Below are 23,816 nucleotides of genomic sequence, written 5' to 3'. Positions count from 1 at the left end.
GTTGAATGTTTTCTGTTTTTATTTAAATATTCACACTTTTATTTAAACCCAGTTTGTGATTATTGCTATTAATATGTTATTTTTGCCTTGTCACTTACATGTATCAGTAAGCGCATCACAAACAGCAGACTTTCATTTTGATAATGTTGTCATATCTTTGACTTGAATCAAACAGGAGTACAAGATTTATAATGCAGTAATTTTTGGAAATAATTCCTTAATTTTCGAATCTACAAGCATCATGTCTAACATTATCAGAATAGTAGTCATAAGTGGAATTACATTTCGAATGGAAATCTTTCAGTGGACAGCATATATGCTACTCAAAAGAACCAGCTAATCTACCATGCCATACTACAATAGTGAATCTCACATGCTGTCACTGATTGACCATAACAGTATGAAAGATCTTAGTAATCCTTAACTTCATTTGAGTTGCATATATCATTTTTGACACAGTAAGCCTAGATAGTGCAGTTTTTAAACAGACACATGTAATTTCAACAATTCCACTTCATTTTAACTAGGTTTAACTTTGACTATATGACCATATGTTTACAATATAGTAAATGATAAAAAAAATAAGTATGTTCTAATCTAATAAAAGGGGCCTTCCAATCTGAGTTAATTTTAGTTTAGAGGATGCTTACTGTAGTGGGGAAAATCGTGATGCTAAATGCCAGAATATCTTTATATTTCACCATAATATCAGCATTAAATAATGTCCTTTTATTTTGACATTTTTTTCATCATAATAAACCTGAAGCATAAAAGAAATATTTTGATTAAGCCAGGCTAATTTGATGTCTCGTCTTTACAGATCGGCCAGTCATATTTTTTCAAGGATAAAAAATAGAAAGAAATGATTTTCCCTGCTCAAAGAAATAAAATTCTATTGTTTTTATTGTAAACTTACACAAGAATTGGTTAAAACTGTTTTTGCCCCATGTACATTTCTTAAATTACCAACAGTAATACATCTACTCTGTGAGTAAGTTTATTTATTTTTTCCCCTCCTGCCTTTAAGTTTTCTGACAACAAAAATCAAGAAATAAAACTGGCCTGGCATTAGAAACCTTCCAATATTTTTCTTTCCTTATAATTTAGAAAAGCTTTAACTTGCATCGTTATTGGTACAGTTTCAGGAGATAGTGCCCCTTTTGAAGTCTACCAAACAAAGACTTACTGTCACTGTCCTTCAGTTAAGGAAATAATGCCTTTTGTCGCCCAAACAATAGAAAGTACAATGAACCAGTATATAACGACTGAATTGATATCATGAATTAAGTTGTCTTTTTAAATATACATGTCAAATTGTGCATGTGTTTTAAGAGAATCTCAATAAATCCACATAATACACAGCAATAATATGATTGTCTCACAATTTATTTTATTTTCTTAACACCAAGTTTCTATTGGTATTTAAGCATGATCTAATTTTCTTGTGTAGAACTTTATATATTCTCTTTCTTATGCTTGTGATATTTTGCTTGCTTGCACATATCCCTCATTTTAATTTGCTACACTTACTTTTGGATGAGTTTTAACTTCATTACGTTTTGTATCATTCACAACGATACTGCAGAATGTTAAAATGAGGGACCTGCTGCTTTGTGCATGTTTTCTCTGAATAATGTGCTTGTTACACCTCTTGCTGTCTATTATATCAATAGGTTATGAAAACAGTTTTCTGAAATCATTTAGACCCTTCACAAAATTCAATCCAGTAAGATATGCTTGCTATTCTATAGGAGCAAAGACTGCTAGTTAGTGGCTTGATTTTCCTGTATTTCAAGTCCTGAATCGAATGTCAATACATTGTTAATAGAAGTCCCACCTGGTGTTAAAATTTTCCGTCTTTCCATTGGTATTTTGCCTATATTCACCTAACAAATGCCCATGTCTATACTGTTTGATTATCAGGGTAGTGTTTATCTCATTAGCTATCCAGTAAATGCAACCAAGAGGAGAATATGGACAGATGCTTTAAGACAAAAAAATCACAAACTTCCTGAGGTAGTTAAATTGTTTTTCAGATTATATGGCATATGATCTGATTTTTATATATTTTGTCAAAAAGATATATGCGAGTGCTATTATCAGTATTCACATATCTGGTGTTAATGTTTCTTTGAAAATGACATTCTTTGAGAAACTGATCACGATGTTGTCCGTGCTAATATGGAAACCTTTCTAGTGCATGTTGTATTTGCGTGTGTGGCCAGTGGCCCTAGTTCTTACCACTCCTGCATGTTGTTTGCAGTCCTTCTTCCCCGAAGTGCACGGCCCCCTACCCCCTCACAAACTATCTCTTATTACGGACTTGCTAATCTTGCCTTCGATGATGAGGTAATGGCCAGTTGCTCGTCGACGGAATCCGAAGAGGTCGAGGATCACGACACAACGTGCATCCATCAAAGATCACAAATCAAGAGGAGAGGTACATTGGTGTGCCATGTGGTCATTCAGTTGTTGTCATGTGACTTGAGTTGATGTCATGTGACATGCTGGTGTTGTGTAGTTTGTGTTTTCTTGGTCATGTTGTGAAGGGCTTGCTAGCACATGTTTTTGAACCATCCCGATGTTAATTCAGATGGGAAATCATTTATTTTGCGAATGTCACTAGTCCCTTGTCCTATTATATTTGGTTATCCCACCTTCATAAAGATGTCACAAGATAAATATGATGTCTCTATTCATTCAGGAATCTTGTCTCATGCTGTACTTCTATTGAACAATGAATTGCTTATCCTAACACATACTAACATTTTCCTTCAAAGTGATGCATAATTTCCGTGTATTCACATACATAACAACCAATTATTTTCTTTAAGCAGATACCATATAGATGTGTATATATAATTCTGCACTAAACTACTGATAGTATATTCATTTCTAGAATATATGGCATGAATGATTGTGTAGTCCTAGACACTAACTTGCCAATGTTGAATGTCAGTTCTAATGGACGTGCAGTTATGTGATGAAAACATATGTTCTTGAAGTAATGTTTATTCTATAACCAAGAATATTGATTAAAATATATCTGGGGCAAGAACCTCTACATTGGAATAGCTATGTATATAGTATAATAGTATAATAGCAGTCCTGCTCAGCCAATCAGCATGCTGCATGTAAATGAAGGTTAAACCATTCCAGACTGCATCCCATATAGTATTTATTGTACACTATGCCTTGTAAGGACTTTGTATTATTTCTTTCACTACATACCCTTTACTCTTTACACAAGTACGGTATGTGGTTATCTCTTAGTGAATTTCTCAGTCCTCACAGTTCTTGCTTTACAGATTCAGATGTGCAATACAGTATGGTTGCCATGTTTGGCATTTACACCAACCAGTGAAACTATTGTTGTGAAACCTCTTCTAGAGATGCCTATCATAGTTAAGGCACTTGTACACAAGGAACTTCTGTTTTTTAACTTAGTTTTTATACACTGATACTTTCGGCTACTTTATTTCACGGCTACGTCTTGGACTGAACTATGTAGAAGTGGTTACCCATAAAAAGGCCCATGCCTCCATTTCTTTCATCCATAAGGCCAGGCTAATTCTAATTCTATTTCCTGTTTTACAGATTTTTGACCTCTGAAAGCCTAAAGGCAGACAGGGGGGAAAAAAAATGAAAATTGAATTTCTAATCAAAATAATATTCCCTTTTTTTTTATCTAAATACTCAAATATTTTAATTTTCGCAATTTATGAAGTGAATATGGGTGAAAAAAAACAACCTAAAATATATTTTCTTGTGAGTTTAAATTTTTAGCCAATAAAATCATTAGGATTTTATTTTTTTGGGCAGGGGAAATTCATTTTTATTTTTTTTTTATTTTTCTTGAAAAAGTACAGGGGGGAGGATCCATAAAACAAGAAATAAAATTGGTCTGGCCTAACTACCAAAGAAAAGAAGAGTATGCACTGAAAATATAGAGAAGTGGTTATCCGTAAATCCATGCCTCCAAGTCCTCTTTGCCTCTTACTGCCAAAGAAAAGACTTGAAGCCACCTGTGTCTGGTTTATTGTATCCATCATATGAAGTCATGTCCCTTTGTATGTGTTGACATGCCCAACAGTATTCACATGAAGCCCATGGTTTCCAAAATGACAGGATCCAGAGTAGTAAGGTTTCACTGTATAGTTCCTATCAAACATGCAGTTATGAAAGTCTATGTTCCTCCAATGCACAACCAGATCTCAGGAATCCTTGGCAGTTGAGACCAAAACCTGGTTAAGCTGACTACAGTAACTGAAGTGTGAGTTTGCCTACGGCATGATTGTGATGTGTGATTGGTTTGTTTGTTCCAGGGGGTGGGTCCCTGCCTCTGAGTCCAACAAGCAGGAGAAACAAGCGCATGACCTTATTAGGTGGAGCTGAGGCCACAGACAAGGTAACAGCACTTTGAGTGTTCTGGAAGAAGATGTACTCAAAGGATTCAGAACTAATCTCTGTCGTCTTCAACATCGGTGTGACAGCCAGTAAAAGATGTTCAACTCATTCCATGCACAGTTGCATTTCTGGGATGGAACTTTTCCGAGTTTGGAGATGAGTAATGATGATCTGTGGGTGTTTGGCCTGTGTTATTATTGTCATTCTGCCCTAACCACATGGAATGTGCTGATTATGTTGACCACTCATCTGTCTGTCTAGGGCCCCATTCCACAAATTAGTTGTAGTGCAATGACAGTTGTAAGTCTGTGTTAAAGTGTAGGAATTATGACAGTCATAGCTCTACAATCTCTTTGAGGGTTGGGAGCCATGATTGTACAAGGACACTGTATTTGTTCTTTTTCATTCGATGAATAATGTTGCTTTCATTTAATGGTTTCTGTAGCTGTTTGTCTTAATGTTTCAGTTGACTGTAGACCTGTCGACAGCCAACCCTATGAAGCGCACATCATCCCTTGATTCCAAGTGTTCCTCTGTCGATGACCCACGTGTGTCTTACTCTCAGATCCAGCGGCAACGAGCTTCCGAGATCGATGCTTTGGGCTACCTCCAACCCCGTTCCAAAGACATGCCAAAGTACTTGGAACTCATTAACTGTGCACCAGAGTTTGGCATCCTTGAGCCAGTTCCTATACGACCTTCACCTCAGTCTCAAACTCCCAGCATTCCTAGCAGCTCTTCCAGCCCCACAACTCCTACAGTTAATTACACAATGATGAATGGCAATTACCTTATTCCCTCACCACCATATGGAGATTCCCCTCCTCCTCCCTTCACAAAAGATAACAACATGAACATACCACCCAATCGAACACCACCTCCGATGTATGGCAACCCTCTTCCAAATTATGGGGTTGTGTCAGTTTTAAGGAACACAGACAAGCCCCCTCCATATCAGTCCACAAGAGAAGTCTCACTCAGACTGCTAGAAACAGCATCTCAGAATGGACGAAAGTGTAAGGTGGATCCCAGCCATTCAGACAAAGATCTGTACTCCAGCCCCGCGTATGAGAGGCACTTATCAGACTCTTCTTCCAACTCTGAGTCAGGGTATTACTGTGTAGAGTGTTTGAACAATAGCCGCTCCTCAGCATTCCGAAACGAGAAGTCAGTGCCAACATACTCCCGTGTCAATGAATCCGGTTTCAACAGTCCCCCACCCAACTACACATTCTGGGCAAACAACAACACAGAGAGGACCTATTCGGGGAACATTCCTGCTCACAAGGACATCTATGGTTGTCCACCAGAATACATTAATGTCCACGGGCAAGGGAGGACCTCTCGAAATCAGGTTTTCCCAGAACACGGGGCTGTGTTAGCTGGATTTGACATTGCTCAAGCAAGTCTTGTCTAGCTGTGTGTTGTGATGAGCTGATTGCAGACAGTATTGGCTTTAATGGATCAAGTTGTGGTGAAATAATAGTATCGTGCAATGGTTATATAAGTATTTCTGCAGCTGGATTATGAGGTAACTGTATGGCACATTAACATGCCAGTGAATAACAACCATAATGCAAGTGTGCAATAACAGGTTCATACTCTCCACCAGTTGAATATTCACAGGATGATATTCATGATAGATGTCAAACGTATCTTCTAAACTGCCAGGCAGTTACGGACTACAAGATACGACAGTGCCATATTGTGGCTTGGTTGTTATTTGTAAGAAATTCAGTTTTTAACTATGAAATAGTAGACTGACTTTGTTGTGAATATAGTATACAAGACGGCAAATACTAACCAAGTGTGAAGTCTGTTCCTGTTTGTGTTTTTGAACTAGAAGTGGAACCTGACACTGATGATGGCTGCCATGTTATGTTGTTTGTTGTGCCTGGTCAACACATCCTACGAGCTAATACCACTGTTGCTTGTTGACTTATTTCCATGTGTGTTGCTAGTTTAGTGGAGTGAGTGACAACGATGATGCTGTGCTTGTTGATGTCGTTGCTCCCAGCCCTGAAGAAGGCAGCTGTAAAGTAGCTCTGTGTTTCTGGCTGAGGGTTCTTGCAGTGCTCCATGTACCGCCAGATATCACCTAAAACTCAAAACCTTCCTGTCAGTTAATCTTAAGCTTATTATAAATAGCCAACAGTATCTAGTAGTGAGAATATTATAATTCTGTTGTTATTCTCAAACCATCAGGAAAAAGTTGAAGCATGTTTCTTAAAATTAAGATCTGTACACCTGCAGCACATTTATTCATGCTAACAAAAATAAGTTGTCAGGACAACTATTTCCGTGCTTGAAATGTGTGTGCCTGTGGAGGTAATGATACCATCACTGTATTTTGATGGTATGTTACAATATGCAAAATACAAACTTACAAGGTTTTGCAGTGAATATAAAAAGGCTATAATGATTGAATTATTTGTCTTGTTAGATTGGAGGAATGTTGCTCTGTGTATCTAAACACTTGTATTTAAGCAGAGGCTCTGCATGTTCCAAGTTTGTATGTAGCTTATGCATATGGCTTACTGAAGATAACTGGATGTTGGTTTCTGTGAGACAAGTTCTTGAACATTCAGCTCAAACCTGAAGATCTGGAAATTTTCATGACCTACGTGGTTCACACTGATAATGCAGCAGACGTTGAAATTTTACATTTCAAATGGAACAGATCTTTAAACTATTGCCACCATCACAGAGATTTTACCTAGGATATTCAATGTAAGATTTGCATTTTAAGCATACAAGTACTGCTCAGATGAAATGATAATTCAATTACAAGTGGGAGCATTTTGTGAAGATTATGCCTATAATTCATGTTGAACTTGCTAGAAGCTTTTTCAGCATTATTGATTGACTGTCTCTGTCACCATAGTATGTGTATCACTTTCGTGTGAAATGAGTACAACATGTCAAGTATATAAACTTGAAGAATTGTCGGAACAAATTCCAGCTGACTTGTGGTAAACCTACTCCAACAGAGTCCTGTGTACAGATTTCTAGGTTTGAGGATATAGAGCATGTATGAGAATGGTATTCAAAATGATGCGACTTTCTTTGCATGTGACTAAGCTCAGGGTAGAGATACTCAGTAGCGCTGACAAGAGGAGAACATATTTTTGGGGGGGTGATTGTGATTTGAAGTCTCTAACTGACCAATCGAAACATTGAATGTATATTTACCTACTCGTAGGCCATGTTTTGGAATGACAGTTACAAGCCTTCAAGTTGTAGCATGGCAACAGTTTACACTATCAGGGACCATATTTTAGGTATGGTAGAGTCTTCTGGTTCTTCATCCAGGAAATGATCAAATTTTGATCTTACAAAATATATCGTTTTAATATGTTTTCTTTATACAAAAATTTTTGAGACCTTTTATGCCCTTGGTTCAGTCACATTCATCTCATTTAGCCATCTGTGTGGGAACCATTGTTGAAATTACTGTTCTGATGACTTACTCAGTCAGAGAATATGATGGCTGACATACAGCAAGTTACTGGCCTATCTGTACTTATTAAACTCAAATGTGCACCTCAATGCCTAAGTACTTTAAGTAATGACTAGAAAAGTCACCTGCCCAGATCTCCATATTTGATGCATCAGTTACCAAATTGGTGTCCTGCTGTGACTTATTTCCCAGCTTTGCTGTGTTTCATTAGAAGCATTTCCTTGCCTTTGCATGTGTTTATGATGGGGCCACCAGGGTTGAAGGGGGTGAGATAACATTTGTCGTGAACACCCTGCACCATCACCACATTGATCCATAAAAATCATGTTTATGATAAAATATTTATCATACAATATATGTAGGGCCTCACCCTTTACAGACATTGCCTATAATTACATGGTTTTGCCACAAACATAAAAGGGACCAACCCTTTTCATCAATGGATGGGAAGGTATTCAGGATGTATTTTGGTCTCTGTTTCAATCAAATGTGCCCAGTGATTTCATCGGTGAGTTCCTTAACCTATTCCTCACCATACTGGTCCAGGATATAGAGTTGGTCATTAGAGTGAAAGGTTCAATATGGCTTCCAGGTGGCCATCTTTGGGTTTCATCATCTGCTCAGAAAGGCATTTACGGGTAGTAAAATGAACTGAAACTGTATGACAGCTGAATCTTTAAAGAATGGTAGTAAGATAGACTGATAATACTATTACAGAAAATAAATAAAAGTTGGTAATATTTTAAAGAATTAAGGACCATTACATATAAACATTGATAAAGTTGGAACTAAATTTTTAAGGAACTGCTTTGCAGAATGTTTATGTCTTTTTTGTTACAAACAAACGGAAAGAGTACTCTTAATATTTTACATCTATTATTTTTGGGAAAATATGTCTAATTGTGTTTTCGTATGATAGATTAATTTTCTTACAAGATGTGAACAAGATTGCATATTTGAAAAAGAATGACTGGTGATAGCATAATGTCCAAAGATGGTAAGGGGTTTTGTTTGTGGACAAAGTATCAACCTTTGTAATATTAACTTGGTTGATTTTGCACAAAAGTATGTTCTGTCTTATTTGCAAGTGAACATTCAGACGTGCTTATTCATTCGTGATCCAAAACCATTATATAAAAGAAGGAATCACTCTACAATTAAAACTATGGATTTGCTCACAAAATTCCATCATTTTTACAAGGGCATTGTTTGGATATTAACTTCATAAATGTTTAAAATCTATGAAGAGATCTTCATTTTCATTTAGTTTATCATCGTAATACTAATACCATTATCTCAAGCACTGGGTATTGCTCACAAGTTTCACACAGCCTCAAAGTCACAAAGTAAATGTCAGGCCTGAACAGGATGCAAAGAAACATACATTCATTCGATCTGGTATAATATATGTACTTGTGAAACAGTAGGAAAATGGTCCAGATTAAGTGAGTATGGTTTTATGCTGCTCTCAGCAATACAGCAGCAGAAATACTATGGGGACCACTAGAAATGGGCTTCACACAAGCTGCTCTAGAAATGGGAAGGGCCTTAACATATTTCAGCAGGCAAATGTGCTTGACATTAGTGGTTGTCCGTGTTAATTGAAGTAATCGATGGTCACAGTGACAAAACGACCATGCAGTCGATTATGTTTTCTAATAACTGAACATAAACAACTCTGGAACACATGTTTGCAATAACAATATTTTTCGCAAGGTTGGTTTTATCTCCTTACATGTTACAAGCAGTACAAGGTTGTTCCAAGTCATTGTGAGATTTAAACTAATCCGCATGACTACTTGACATGATCTTTTCATGTTCAAGTTTTCCCCATGTTTTTACACAAGTTGGAGGTGTATCTGGGATCATTTCATGTTCAGGGTTTTCCCTTGTTTTTACACAAATATTTGGAGGTATAGCTAGGATGATTTCGTGTTCAAGTTTTTCCCTTGTTTTTACACAAGTTGGAGGTATAGCCAAGCACTGTAAGGAGCAGTCTGACAAATTACATCATTCAGCGAGCTGAAATCAATAGATATTAAGCTACAAGTTGTTATTTTTGTACATTGTATACATGATGCTTTCAACTTTATGAGATTGTTTGAAGATTGTCATTGTGTTGTATATTGCATAATACTACTTACACATAGTACTGAGAAAAAGTATGTACACTTGAGAGTTTTATTGTCTGAAATAACAGATGCATACTTGATCTGAGAATGTAATGGAAGATTTTTCAACAGTGTTAATGGCATAATTGGTGCAATGAACTGTTTTGATGTTTCATGTTTTCAAAACAGAAATTAAATACATCTAATTTTTATGGAAGTTTCAAAATTATTACAGTAATAACCATTTCTGTTTTGTGTGTCACCAGTCCAGTGTTGATCAAATGCCTGTCTACTAACATGCTGATCTTTTAATTCTTAGAATATATAATAAATTTCACTCCAACCAGTACAAAATTTGATGGAGTTCAAACCATGTCCAATAGTTGAAATCTGCACTTACGTCTTTAATGTCTGTCGTGCCTGTTTAGACTTAGTAGAGTGTTTATAATTGTGAATGTTTTGTGAAAGTTTAACAGTGAAGTGCTGGTGACCGTGTCATATAGGCTGACGACACACAGACATTTCACGCTTTACTGACAGGTCAGTGTTTCCACATAACTACTCATTGATAATCCAGTATTTACTGGTTCAGTTTTCAATAACAGGAATTAATGCAAATATTGAAAATAAAATCTATTATATTGTTGTAAATTTCCATCCAGTTTTAGCTGTCAAATATTAAATAAATGACAAGGAAAATATTTTTTCTGTTAATACTGTTTTATTGTAAAACTGCCAAGATGGTATCCTACAACAAAATGTTCAATGAGAAATTCTTGACAAAAAATGTAATAAGAAAATGAAAATGAGACATTTTTAGTGAGAAATATTTTCATAATGTTAGCAATTTGTAAAACACGAAAAACACTTTCATTATAATCTAATATTGTGATATACATTTTAAACAATGTATGTCATTTAAATTTCTTTTAATGTTTAAAGGAAACACTGATATTTTTTACTTTTCAGCCATTAGATGGCTAATGTCGGATGTTAAAGAAGACACTTGTGCTGGACATTTTCATGCTGAACGAGATGATTATTGTTCTTGTGATAGCAATATGTACAGATATTGAGCTGACACAGATATTTTTGTGATGACTATGTAAATACTACAGGAACCTAGTCTTAGAGTTGGTTTCTGTGTCCAGACTAGCTTTTAAACCAATGTGATATTACAAAATTAGTCTAGCACCACGTTAATTCCTCCGAAGTTATCACAGGGAAGGTTAGTTGTACAACAGAAGGGTATGACATTTCATCTCGTCTGTTATTTACCTGAAGTGTCATTCTTTTGTTGATGAAAAAAGGTTTGTAAGTTGACTTTTGAGAGTAGAGATGTTAGTACAGAAGTGCTGTCGAATTAAATATGTTATGAAAAATATGGAATAAAAATATTGTTTTTTGTAATTCCTGAGTACTGATGGAATGAGCTGTGAGAAAACTTGATCGAGCAGGTGTTTGTTGTAGGAGTGACATTATTTTCATCTCGTGTTCTCTACATTGATGAGTATATTGTTGTTTGAGTCATGAGTCATTGTAACAGATGTCACTGAAATGTATACTTCCCAAGGAGTTGAACAAGTAATGGTAATATTTCATTGAAAACATTTCTCGTAGATGTTCACATATTTCTTTCCATGAGTACACTGGAGGTTTTATGTCCAAAATATCTCCATTGTTAAAGTTGGGTGGTTGCCTGCTGTATTTATCTTAATAGGCAGCCTAGGAAAGGCATTCATTAAAGTCATACATAACTGAAACAGAAGAAAACATGTATTTGAAAGTACTAGTTTTATGTCAATGAAAAAAAGATTACTTTCACGATCAGTAACAGGAATTATATATACTTTCACTTACAATCATCGGGAAGGCCAGACTAGTTTTTTTCTTGTTTTTCAGATCTACCATTAAAAAGTAAAATTCTATTGTTTTATTGGCCAAAAATGTACACTTACATGAATAATCCCTTTAGATTGTTTTTGCCCCATACACATTGTAGATTGCAAAAAGTAAAATACCTTAGTATTTAAAAGGAATATTTCTATTTTACTGGTGATTTTGTTTATTTTTTCCCACTCTTGCCTTTAGTTGTTTTTGTTTTTTGAAGACAAAAATATGTGAAACAGGAAATATAATTGATCTGGCCTAATATATGAAAGAAAATGTGAAGTCATTTACATTTTAGCTTATTACGTTTATGGCATTACAGACTGGTCAGGAAGTTGTTCATGAGATATTTAATGGCCTGTTGGTGATTATGATTAATACACTATTTGCTCTATTCACCTGACTCCATAGTAACTAGTGCAACAGTTTGGACATGTAATTCTTCTATCTGTATCAAGTATATTTTACCTGTGATCCCAAACCACTTCAGATGCTGTCTTCTTGTGCTCCTGTGGTCAAGGTTGGACACATTGCCTCTCAAATCTTAACAGAGTTCATTGTTACCTGGACAATTACGAATTCAGAAAGTTGTTAAAGATTGTTGTTATTCCTTTTGTTACTAACAACCTTGGCGTTCCCTGTTGTTCATGTTGTTATCTGTATAAATGTAAAGCATACTCTTTGTGAATATTTCATTTTACCTTGTAGTGTACAGAATTTAATTGGAATGTGAAATTCTAATCAGAAAATAAGTTTTAAGACAAACTCATGTAGCTGAATGTTTTGCATTTTTGATGCATATGTACAAATTCAAGAATACACAGAGCACTATAAAATAATGTTTTTAGAATGTTTTACTATGTGGAAATAATTGCTTTCATGAAGTTTGTTTCCTCTAACAATGTGTATATATATCTCTGTGGTGCCATCATATTGAAGATGTGTCAATGCTTCTGTTATGCTTGTTGCTATGGAAACTAGTATTCTCATGCTACACTGTACATAACCATCCATTTGACCTCAAGATCATTGTATTGTACCATGGAATAAAGCTTGAGTTATAACTTTGTATACTGTCTTGATTAATTTGGCTTATCAGCTGTAGACTTTATACAGAAATAACCTTTCCATATATAGTGAGTGAGTTTAGTCTTATGCTGCACTCAGCAATGTTCCAGCTATATGGCGGCGGTCTGTAAATAATCGAGTCTGGACCAGACCAGACAATCCAATGATCAACAGCATGGGCATCAATCTGCACAAATGGGAACTGATGACATGTGTCAACCAAACCAGCAAGCCTGACCATCGATCCTGTTAGTCACCTCTTACAACAAGCATGGGTTACTGAAGGCCAATATTCTCACCCAAACCTTCACAGGTTATATCCATATATTGTATCTAGTCACATAGGAGTCAGGAATTCTCTAACTTTGTCGTTGAATGTTTCGCTCAGCTATGTGGCAGCATTCTCTAATAATCGAGTCTGGACCAGACAGTCAAGTAACCGACAGCATGAACATTGATCAACACAACTGGGATGCAATGTCATAGAGTGAGTGGGTGAGTTTTTCGCAGTATTCCAGCAATATCACTGATCACACCAGAAATGGGCATCACACATTGGAACTGAACCCAGGTCTGAGGCAAAATGAGCAAACGTTTTAACCACCAGGCTACCCCACTGCTCCATAGCTCATAGATATATACTTACCCATGAAACTAACAAGCATGGGCAAGGTGCTGTAAACAACACAACTAGCACAGTGTCTCTAAATCCCAGTTCACCTGTGCCAAGCAGGTGCCTGAAAATGTTATATAACATGAATCTGATCCGTTACACAAACCTGGATAGTTTCTTGTTTGAAAGAAAAATAACATGATTTCAAAGACTATATTTAATCACTTTATACATCTTTGCACTCCTTGCAGTATAAAAGTTATATGTGAGGTTCAGACTCCTTTAAGATGTGCATAGTACAAAATATTCATAAACATGTAAAACCTTTTTGTTTTCATAAATGGCAAGTGTATCACAATATGATCTAACTGAAAGGCTTGAAACCTATGGTTTCACCAGTTTATGCAAATGAACACATAGCATTGATTCAAGCTCTTCCATTCCAAGACTTCATCAGCACGGTATTGCTAAGAGACAGTGGACAAGGTGGAGAGTTAAAGATTGGTGTGAGGACTTCCATTTCAAATATTTCACCAGTAGGCCAGAACAATTTTATCTCTTGTTTTATGGATCCGCCAGTCGTATTTTGACTAGATGAAAACTACTTTTAATAATTTTGAAGGAATATTATATTGACTGGAGATCTCATTTCAGTTTTATTTCCCTCCTGCCTTTAGGTTTTCTGATGTAAAAAGAATCTGTAAAACAAGAAATACAACTTGTCTGACCTTATCTGAGAAAATCCTGAATCAGGTTTCCAAATATAGATCCATCATATACACCATTATTGGGGAAAATCACTAACCAAGATTCTGTCTTGAATTTCATATTGCTTGGTATGGGAGAGATCATCTGTGTATTCTTATGGTCAACGACAAACATTTTGGCAATCTGCAGCAGTTTAATTGCATCTTGTAACGTTCAAACTTGTAAAATAATAATAAATTAAGAACAGTAAAAGATGTAAATAAATCATGTATAAAGTGTTAAAACAATCCAAAAACATTTCAATACACCTCCATGAAACCGAGCAGAGGCAGAATTGCCAAGATTCTACAGTGTGTACAAACAACCTAGAGATTAATAATAAGAACAATGAAACACGACATTCCCCATTATACAATACATACCATACATACACAACAATAACTGGTATTTTTATTCTCTACAGACATGACTCAAATCAGTATCCTCTCCTTTATATTATATTACTCCAGGACTGTTAAATAGCTAGGCAAAACCATAGTTAATTCCCTTTAATCAGAAGTAGGTAGAGTTACTTCCCTTGAATCAGAAGTACGTTTCAAAGTCCTTGCTCCATGACTCCATATTTAACGATATTGTTTGAGATTAACTCCTTCAAAACAAAACAATTATCACACTTTAATAGTCAGTTAAACAGCATTATTTTGGATATCCATCTCATTAAATGTAAGCAATTATTTTCAGTTACTTAACCTTTATAAGTAAAAAAGCAAGCAACAACTCACAATTAAGGACAATCTCATCTTGCAGAATAACAAAACATTATCTGAACCTCTTGACAAGCACATAATATATATATATATATAAAGACGTACATATATAATGGTTGACCTATAATGGTATCTAGACAGATGAATGAGTAGCTGAAACAACAGAATAACACTGATCTACACAGTGAATAAATACCATATTATGCTACAACATCATCAAACAGATTATCAACAGATTACGAACAAACAGATCCTGGTACATCTAAAAGCAGAGCTCTAAAATATCCTGCCAAGAGATCAGATTTATTGCTGAATAAACAAAAGCAGATAACATCCCCATTCCCTACAGTGGCTTGCTGACTTTTCCATGTAGAAATTTGGCTATAAAACCAAAATCTTATCCCAGAGCTGAATGTAAAGCTCAGATTTTCACTTTTCAAGAGTTTCCAAAACAGCCACTCACAGAATCCACTTGTAGAACAACAAGAGATGTTTAAGCTTAACAGTTAGTAGGAACAAACACTCAGCTTGCATATTGTCTCTTAAACAATCGGCACATTGTGAATGTTATGCAGAATAATTAAGGTGGAAAGACAAAATGGCCACATTAATATACTTATAAACTCTTAATGAAAAATTCCAGGAACAGCTTGTTTGGCATAAGTCTCAAGAACTGGATCCCAGTTTTGTTCCATGTACCTACATGGACGAACAATTTCATTAGGTCAACTTCATCATATCTGCCAAAAACTGATCATGAACTGATTCATTCTTAGCAGGTTCAGCATGCACAGTTGATGTGGAACAGTTCATGGAGGGATGAATGAGTAATAACAAAGAAATCTTGTTTCACTTATTAATTGGGAGGTGGCTGCATAAAAGGGAAGTTGACTATGATGAAGCTCTTTCATCACGTGATCCTGGCACTATGATCAGCATAAGCCTTGGAGTTACGATCACCTTAGCAGTAAGGAGGCTCAGTACATTGGGGTCACTTTTGCACAAACTGATTTAAACACTGAGACTGTTGTAGGTATGCTATACCTTTGAAGTCCGTCCTACGCATGGATTTGTATGGTCGTAACATTCAAACAACTAAGACTATCATTAGTCCATGTTCAAGTATGCAGCTGCGATGGTCTTAGAGTTAAAACCTTTATTGGCCCAGGTTAAAATATATGATCTTAGCCTGTTGTAAGTCTGTGTGAAAGGAGCTACGATAGTCTTAGTGCTAAGGCTATCATAACTATGTTTAAGGATGCAAGTTACTATGGTTGTATTGTTGTCTGCTTGTGTACAGACCTGCAGAAAGTGACAGCTATTTCAAACTACTAGCACCGTTAATATCATACTGTAAATAATGCCATTTAAACTAAAAAATTCTTTAAGAGCCAAAACACAAGTCTTTGAGGAAGAAAAAGAAATGCATATATGTGGTACTCTTAGCTCAAAAGACAAAACTTCAACCTTGGTATCTTATTCGCTTCAAAATACGAGGAAATAATAGATATGATGACTTCATCAATTTCTAATCCCAGATAATAAAACTAATATGGACAATGTCAAATGACATTCTATAATTCCTTTCAGCAAATGTATAATTAAGATGGAAAAAGAAAACTGGAATCAAATTGAAATACAAATTAACATTCCCCTCAAGACAGAATTCTGGACACCAGTGCCAGAATGACAGTTGCTAAGACACCAGAGGCCACATGATTAGTTCCACCAATAAGTTGATCTGCATTTGGGTTGTTTGGGTCATAATGGTAGTTTCCATTGAGGACCTGCCTGTAAGCAAACAATAATATTCAAATTAACATCAGCAGGCACTTCATGACATCACATAATATAAATGGGAGCACAGTGGGTGAGCTGGCTAAAGCGCCAGGCTAGTGAGCCAGCGAGGGACCACCTCATATAACCCATGATATAATAACCTAACCTTCCACCACTCATCTTAATTTATAAACCCCATAACACAACAAACTTTTATTACAAAAACCAATGACATAATAGAAGATACACGTTAAACTGTTTCGCTGAAGTCAACATTTTAGATTGATCTTATATAAACTAGTCCCTTACCCCAAGAGTTTTCCGAGTGAGAGGAAGACTGTTGGGTACTGTTTTACAGGGGAGATGAAAAGTGGTTGTGCTATGGGGTTTATAAATTAAGATGAGTGAGGGAAGGATAGGTTTTTATATCATGGGTTATATTGGGTGGTTCCGTACCACATTTGTTTATACTACTCAATGACTACCCACCTGATGGCCACAACCATTTCTGCCAAGCCAACAAAAATGTCGCCGCCTGGTCTAAAGTAATGTCCAAACTGTCCCTGTATGTATGACACAACTGCGTTGTTCAACCTCAGTGCTGCTGTTTGGCCGTATGAGACGAACAACTGAAACACAGTTATAAGATTAATACAGACTTGTCGGTCACTGGGTCATGGTGTGACACAGCATGACATAATATGCAATATAAGCACCATATTAACTTCAAAATGTGACACAGTACTTTCTACTCTTCAAGAATGTTAGCTTACTGTTATCTTGGTCAAACAAGAAATTCAAATTCAGTTCAGACTAACCGAGGAAAACAACAAAGTCAACTCTTGGATTCAATCCAAACACCATCAATTGGATCCTGGGATAAGCAAGGAACCTCCATTGAGCAAATTCAAGGGTATTAGACCATGACTCTCCACAGCATACAAGACAAATTCAACATAAAAATTGTCAGCAAATCAAAAATATTCTATGACTGACAGGACTAGACTCTTCCACGATAACTCCACTATACACTGGACACATCTATGACTCTGCCTGTTAATTTTATTACCTCCCTTTGCTGGCTCCACATTCTCACAGTAGAACTCCTTCTACCTCTTTCAAAGTTCCTCTGGATGAATTGTGTTGCCAAGTTTAATCAGTTAATAATTTAAAGTAAGTTGTGACTGATACGCCCAACTCCCCAGCACAGACACCTGAATGGAGGTAATAAGACTCCAAGGGAGGTAATAAGATTATCGGGCAGTACCATAGAGGCATGAGGGGTATAGTGGAGATTTATCGGCATGTATATCCTGGAGATATCATGGGTGGACTTGACTAGATCTACACCAGTACTGAGGAAACGAGGTGCCACAGGCCAGAACCTGGAACCTACCACTCCATCATCCCGAGAGAAGAATATAACAACATCGTTATTACAGGTGCCAAAATTCCAGAACTGGTTCTGAAGTTTCAGCGCAAAGTTGCTGGCAGCCTGCATTACAGCAGTGTCAGGGTCATCGAATCTGAAACAACCATGTTATATGAAACCAAATTACTCTTTATATTGCTAGGTATGAGAGTATAATATGGTGATAATTAATCACCATGAATAAAATAAGATTGGAAAAAGAGCACATCCATGGTCAGGTTTTTTAAATCTGTCACAAGTCTATGATTAATTTTGGGAGTAATGATCACTAAATATCGTCATGGGTAACTTTAACAGAATAAAATACAGTACAACCACAACAATGCTCAAAAAGACTTACACAGAAACAGTGAACTCAAATATGTAATTCATCAGAAGTCACTTAATTAAGAATTTATCATACCTTAAAACCTACTGACTGTAACTAGATACAGATACAAGCCAGGAAGAATTTATCATAACTTAAAGGTCACATGCAACCAAAAAATCAAACATAATTAAGCACATTTATCACTTATTCATAACATATAATATACATTGCTGCTTGTAAAAAAGCTAAGAAGCAAAATTATAAGTATACAATCATGATTCAAAAGTGCAATATTTTGTACTTTGGCTTACTTCCCCCGAAACGAAGCCCTCGGGAGACCGAACCCAGTCATAGTGAGTGGGTGTGCACTCAAGTGTAATGACTGCTTCCGATTGGTTGGTTCATTTGCTGATATGCTGAGGGCTCATTGTGTGTACAGAAAGATGATCTGTTTGATGGGCATTTTAGAAGTATGGCGAATCACAAGAAAGTAAGATTCTTCATGGATAACAACTTCTTTTATTGTACTTGATGTGTCGTTGTTTCAGTATGGATTCATACACTGTTGTCAAACAAATCATATACACTAGAAGAAGTTGTTATCAACAAAGAATGTATGTAGAGTTGCTGGGTTTTGTAAGTATATGTTCTATGAATCTGCGTTCGATCAAATCAAAATTGATCTCAGAAGAGTTGGGTGAAATACTGCGTGGCTGAAAACTGTCATTCGTCAAGTACAAAGCAGGACTTGAAACTGACAAGAGTTTGCACCAGTTTCCGTCAGATCCAGTCATCCGAGAAAAATGGATGTAGTTTGTTTGCAACCCACATACATAAAAACATGACATCTGTACAAGTATCACACCTGCCTAATTACATAATGCGGCAGAAATAGGACTCTGGTGCACAAGTCATAAATCAGTTTATTTTGTGTATGTTGTATAGCCTGATAGGTGTTCAGTTCAAATTGCACGTGGTCAATGATTGAAGCTGTGTATTGCATGTTGTCTTTAGCAGACAGGCAGACAGACATATAGGTGTGAATAAACCAGAGACTGAGCTTTCTCTGTGACAGAGACTGCTTACCACAATCAACAAATTGTTTTACCTAACGAGTAGATTATTTACTTGTTTGTGTACACAACCAAGATTAGACTACAGCTCACGATCTCATACTCTGGGCATGCATATTGTTTCAAGCTCTGTGAACCTATTCACTGCGCATGTGTTACAGGCGCAGCGCAGCACAGAACAGCTGTTGAAAACACTTTTACCCCCAGCGCTTGGGAAAATTCAGTGATTTTGCAGGCTTTTTTTTCACTGCATTTTTTTCCCAACATTATAGGTTGAATAGGCATTTTTTTACGATTTGTTTCGGTAAGTGTATACTGAAAGATATCAGAATCTGCAAAGTTGTGTTTTACGTTGCATGTCACCTTTCAAGACGTACTGATTTTAACTACATACAGATACAAGCTACCTTAATACCTACTGACTGTAACTAGATACAAATACAAGCTTGGAAGAATTTATCACACCTTAAAACCTACTGACTGTAACAAGATACAGATACAAGCCAGGAAGGATTGATCACACATAAAAGCCTACTGATTGTAACTCGATACAGATACAAGCCAGGAAGAATTTATCACACCTTAATGCCTACTGACTGTAACTAGATACAGATACAAGCCAGGAAGAATTTATCACACATTAAAGCCTACTGACTGTAACTAGATACGGATACAAGCCAGATAGAATTTATCACACCTTAATGCCTACTGACTGTAACTAGATACGGATACAAGCTAGGTAGAATTTATCATACCTTAATGCCAACTGACTGTAACTAGATACAGATCCAAGCCAGGAAGAAAACTACTGACTAAATGGATACACAAAGAAGGTTGGGAGGGCATATAGCTCACTTTTCCAAGGGCTCAGATTGAGACTTTGGACTCACGTTTCAGCTAACTTCATCCTGTTGATGAGAGCTATTGAGATGTGCGTTCCCTTCCTTGTCCTCTCACACCAGTATGTGCTGCAGGGGCAGACAGTGTCATTGTCATATGCACCTCGCAGCAGCCAGTTCAACAGCTCCACTGTCAACACAAGGAAACATCTCAAACAAAGCATTTGCAATAAATTCATAAAACACAGTTTTCATACAAGACAAACCAGCATATTTCTTTATGGATCATCAGATAGTACTTCAAGGGCTATGGAGAGTAACAGAGTTGTGTGAAATGTCAGAGACTCTTCAAAACCAGTATTTTCACATGTACGCATGATTAATCTCTTTAATCAACAAATCTGATTCTGATAAGGACACCTCCCTATTCCTGATAGAAATGTATTGATGTTCTCACCACTCCTCTCAGTCAGTATGCCATCAGGGTCGCACATGAAACCTGCCTTCTGACCCAGCCGGCAGTGCTGTGGGTTCCTCACTGGGTGGGGCATGTCCTCTGGGTTCCACTCATCTGGCCGCTCTTCATCGTCAAGCTGACCAATCACAGTATGACACATCACCACCAGCACCAGGACACATCCATATAGACGCAACATGGTAGCAGTTTCCACCTCAAGGACAACCTGAAACAAAGCACTGGATATATTAATAGAATAGGTAAACTGAAAGACATAGCACACAGCACTTGCACTCAAAGTGATCTGATACTGCACGTGGTCCTGTACAGGCTGTTATCTCCACCAGTGGATTGGTACAGCATGTTACCCCACTATCAGATCAGTACAGAGTGTTACCCCACTATAGGATCAGTAAAGAATGTTACCCCACCACTGGATCAGTACAGACTGTTACCCGCAGTCATTGGATCAATACAGGTCGTTACCTTCACCATTGAATCAGCACAGACTGTTACCCCACCATTTGATCAGTACAGATTGTTACCCCAGTAGTGGATCAGTACAGAATATTACCCCACCTGTGGACAATACAAACTGTTATGACAGCAGTGGACACTACAGATTGTTAGCCCAACCCTGGATCAGTGCTGAATATTATCCCACCTGTGGACAACACAGAATGTTACTCCAGCTGTGAACAATACAGAATAATACAATACATGGTTGACATGGTTGATACGTGTCAACCATGTCAACAAATCTGACCATTCTATCTTGTTAGTCAACTCCTATGACAAGTATAGGTTGCTGAACATGCAGAAGATCAATTCTTCCCTGGACCTTCATGGGTTGCTAACAGTAGTGATCATGTACAAGCTGTTGACAAAGTCATAAATAAGCATGATATTTTTGATAAGACACTGATGTTGCTGCTGCTGTAATGTTTAACAAATGTGAAAAAACCTGTGCAACATCTTGTATATGACTGTGTATGAGTAATGCTCCTTGAAGGCAACAATTCTCCTTCAGACTGTATGTGTGATCATAATGTTTATATCATCTCCCTGAGTGTTGTTCTCCGTCTAGAACGTTTTGAATCGCTTGGTGATCGCTTACTTAATCTCCCACCAAACACTATATAAAAACACGTTCACTTCAGCTACAATACAAATGTATCCAAACTCATACACAATGGAACATGTTTCCACTTAGATGCCGGTACTGATTAACAGGTGCCCGAACATCAATTTTGGATCAGAAAAAACATTGTTGCTCTTTTTCGCTGAATCCAAGAAAATAAGTAACATATCAAGGAACTACAATGCCATTTGATTATTCGCACTGAGGTACCCTACCTTTGGTGTAAATATTTTCTAAATGACAGAACCAATCTGACTTGCATCTAAAGTTTGGCACTTGATTCAGGAGATAAGTGAAATCATGGTTTGGATACGATTTCCCACAAAGGAACGTCCACTAAGATTGCGAACAAATGAGTCTTCAAGCAATCATTATATCACTTACCTAGAATAATTCAGACTACACACAAATAAATCGGATCAACTTTTGAAACGACTGCTGCCCTCCTGTTCAGTAGCATTCCATACAAGGTTAGGCCATTTTTAGCAATGCCTCTCCCGCAGATCTTCCGCACCCAGCGAAATAGGTCAAGTTTCTGTTGCATATTCCTCACCACTAGCCTTAGTTGTGTTTTCAATTCACAAGCATCTATTGAAAATTCCACATTGTAATTTGAAGCATCTTTGAAATAAAACGAGATGCAATAAGTTAACAGTGATGTGCAAGTACTAATAGTCGCTCACTAGACCAGTAGAATCAATATTAAAGAAAGTGTATATATACACTTTGAAAACGCAAAAGGAAAAAAAATATATAGAAATTTAAAACTCCAAATCAAATTTCATTTGAAATTACGGTACATGTTCTGGAAAATGCATATCCAATAAAAACGCTGTACAGCTGTAAGCTTTCACAAAACACTAAAGTCTACTTACCTAATATATATATTTTTACTTCACAAAACACTTGTCATCATATCAATGTTCATCCTCCAAATTGTATGTGGTGCCGTTTTCGCCATAGAATTTGTAGCCGTTTTCGCCAATTGGAGGTTCCATTATGTCCAAATGGTGCCGTTTTCGCCAGGTGCCGTTTTGGTGTGGTGACGTTTTAACCTGAACCCTGTGAATATATTACCTGACATGTTAAATTAATATCCTTATGTAAGTTTTTAGCCTTCTCTTTTGATGATATCTTTTTCCTGTCAGTTTCAGCAGATGTGAAAAACAAAGCCCATCCAGATATGGTCCCTTGTAAGAGATGAAAAAATGTAAAATTTACTCCATGACAATGCAGGCCCTTCACAAATCCGATAAATGTTTTCATATATGAATCGGAATCACTGAGCTCCTTAAAGTATATTTGATATTTGTGTATCACTTTTCCTTTACCAGTTTCGATAGCTCGTATCACGTATGTCGCCTCCACCGTCACCACACTTACGATGAATATAAAATTAGTCTTTGCGAAAATAGTATAAACGGACAGCAAAGGGAATCAACTCTTGTCGTTTAATCCACCAAGCTGTCAGATCACAAAGCTGTGAGTGTGTAGGAACGGTAGCGAAACTGCTCAACCGGAAAAACAACATACCTCCCTCGCATTTCACATACGAAGAACCATTTGTTGTCGCAAAGGAGTGTCTTTATTCGCCTTATGAATACATCTGTATATTCATGAATACGTCAAACGAAAGGTGACACGTTGAAAGTTTCTCTGTTGGACGTTACCCCAACGGTACCCCAGGAGGGGGTGGTTCTTAAAATTAAACAAACACAGAAATACCTTATATACAGTGGAATGTATAACAAACAGAGGAGA

At 36.8% G+C, this 23,816-nt stretch overlaps 2 protein-coding genes across 6 annotated transcripts in view; one reads left to right on the top strand and one right to left on the bottom strand.

Moving 5' to 3' along the window:
* LOC137287015 (proto-oncogene tyrosine-protein kinase ROS-like) overlaps positions 1–12,932 on the top strand; it is a 157,282-nt gene extending 144,350 nt beyond the window's left edge. For 3 of the 5 annotated variants that reach the window (XM_067819098.1, XM_067819097.1, XM_067819102.1), the window contains 3 exons: positions 2,264–2,440; positions 4,326–4,408; positions 4,874–12,932. In XM_067819098.1, coding sequence (XP_067675199.1) covers positions 2,264–2,440; positions 4,326–4,408; positions 4,874–5,824 — 1,211 coding nt within the window. In that variant the 3' untranslated portion in view covers positions 5,825–12,932. The remainder of the gene's footprint in view (positions 1–2,263; positions 2,441–4,325; positions 4,409–4,873) is intronic. The other 2 variants (XM_067819100.1, XM_067819099.1) reach the window with 2 other exon arrangements.
* Positions 12,933–13,751: 819 nt separating this feature from the next.
* Positions 13,752–22,599, bottom strand: LOC137286543 (uncharacterized). Its single transcript, XM_067818465.1, has 6 exons — positions 22,440–22,599; positions 20,915–21,140; positions 20,509–20,647; positions 18,200–18,329; positions 17,293–17,432; positions 13,752–16,815 (listed from the first exon to the last, which is right to left on the bottom strand). Exons 2-6 carry the CDS (start codon positions 21,111–21,113, stop codon positions 16,680–16,682), a joined length of 744 nt encoding a protein of 247 aa, XP_067674566.1. The 5' UTR covers positions 21,114–21,140; positions 22,440–22,599; the 3' UTR covers positions 13,752–16,679.
* Between the last annotated feature and the right edge of the window lie 1,217 nt (positions 22,600–23,816).

The sequence above is a fragment of the Haliotis asinina genome, chromosome 6 (genome assembly GCF_037392515.1).
Source record: "Haliotis asinina isolate JCU_RB_2024 chromosome 6, JCU_Hal_asi_v2, whole genome shotgun sequence".
NCBI classification, from domain to species: domain Eukaryota; kingdom Metazoa; phylum Mollusca; class Gastropoda; order Lepetellida; family Haliotidae; genus Haliotis; species Haliotis asinina.
This window is presented reverse-complemented; position numbering and strand designations above follow the sequence as displayed.

Bases quoted from the DNA above. Each gene is read 5' to 3' on its own strand.
- LOC137286543 (XM_067818465.1), bottom strand. From the start codon at position 21,113: ATGTTGCGTCTATATGGATGTGTCCTGGTGCTGGTGGTGATGTGTCAT. The intron at 20,648-20,914 runs GTGAGAACATCA...TTGTGTTGACAG, and splicing joins CATACTGACTGAGAGGAGTG to TGGAGCTGTTGAACTGGCTG. The intron at 16,816-17,292 runs GTGGGTAGTCAT...GTTTGCTTACAG, and splicing joins GAAATGGTTGTGGCCATCAG to GCAGGTCCTCAATGGAAACT.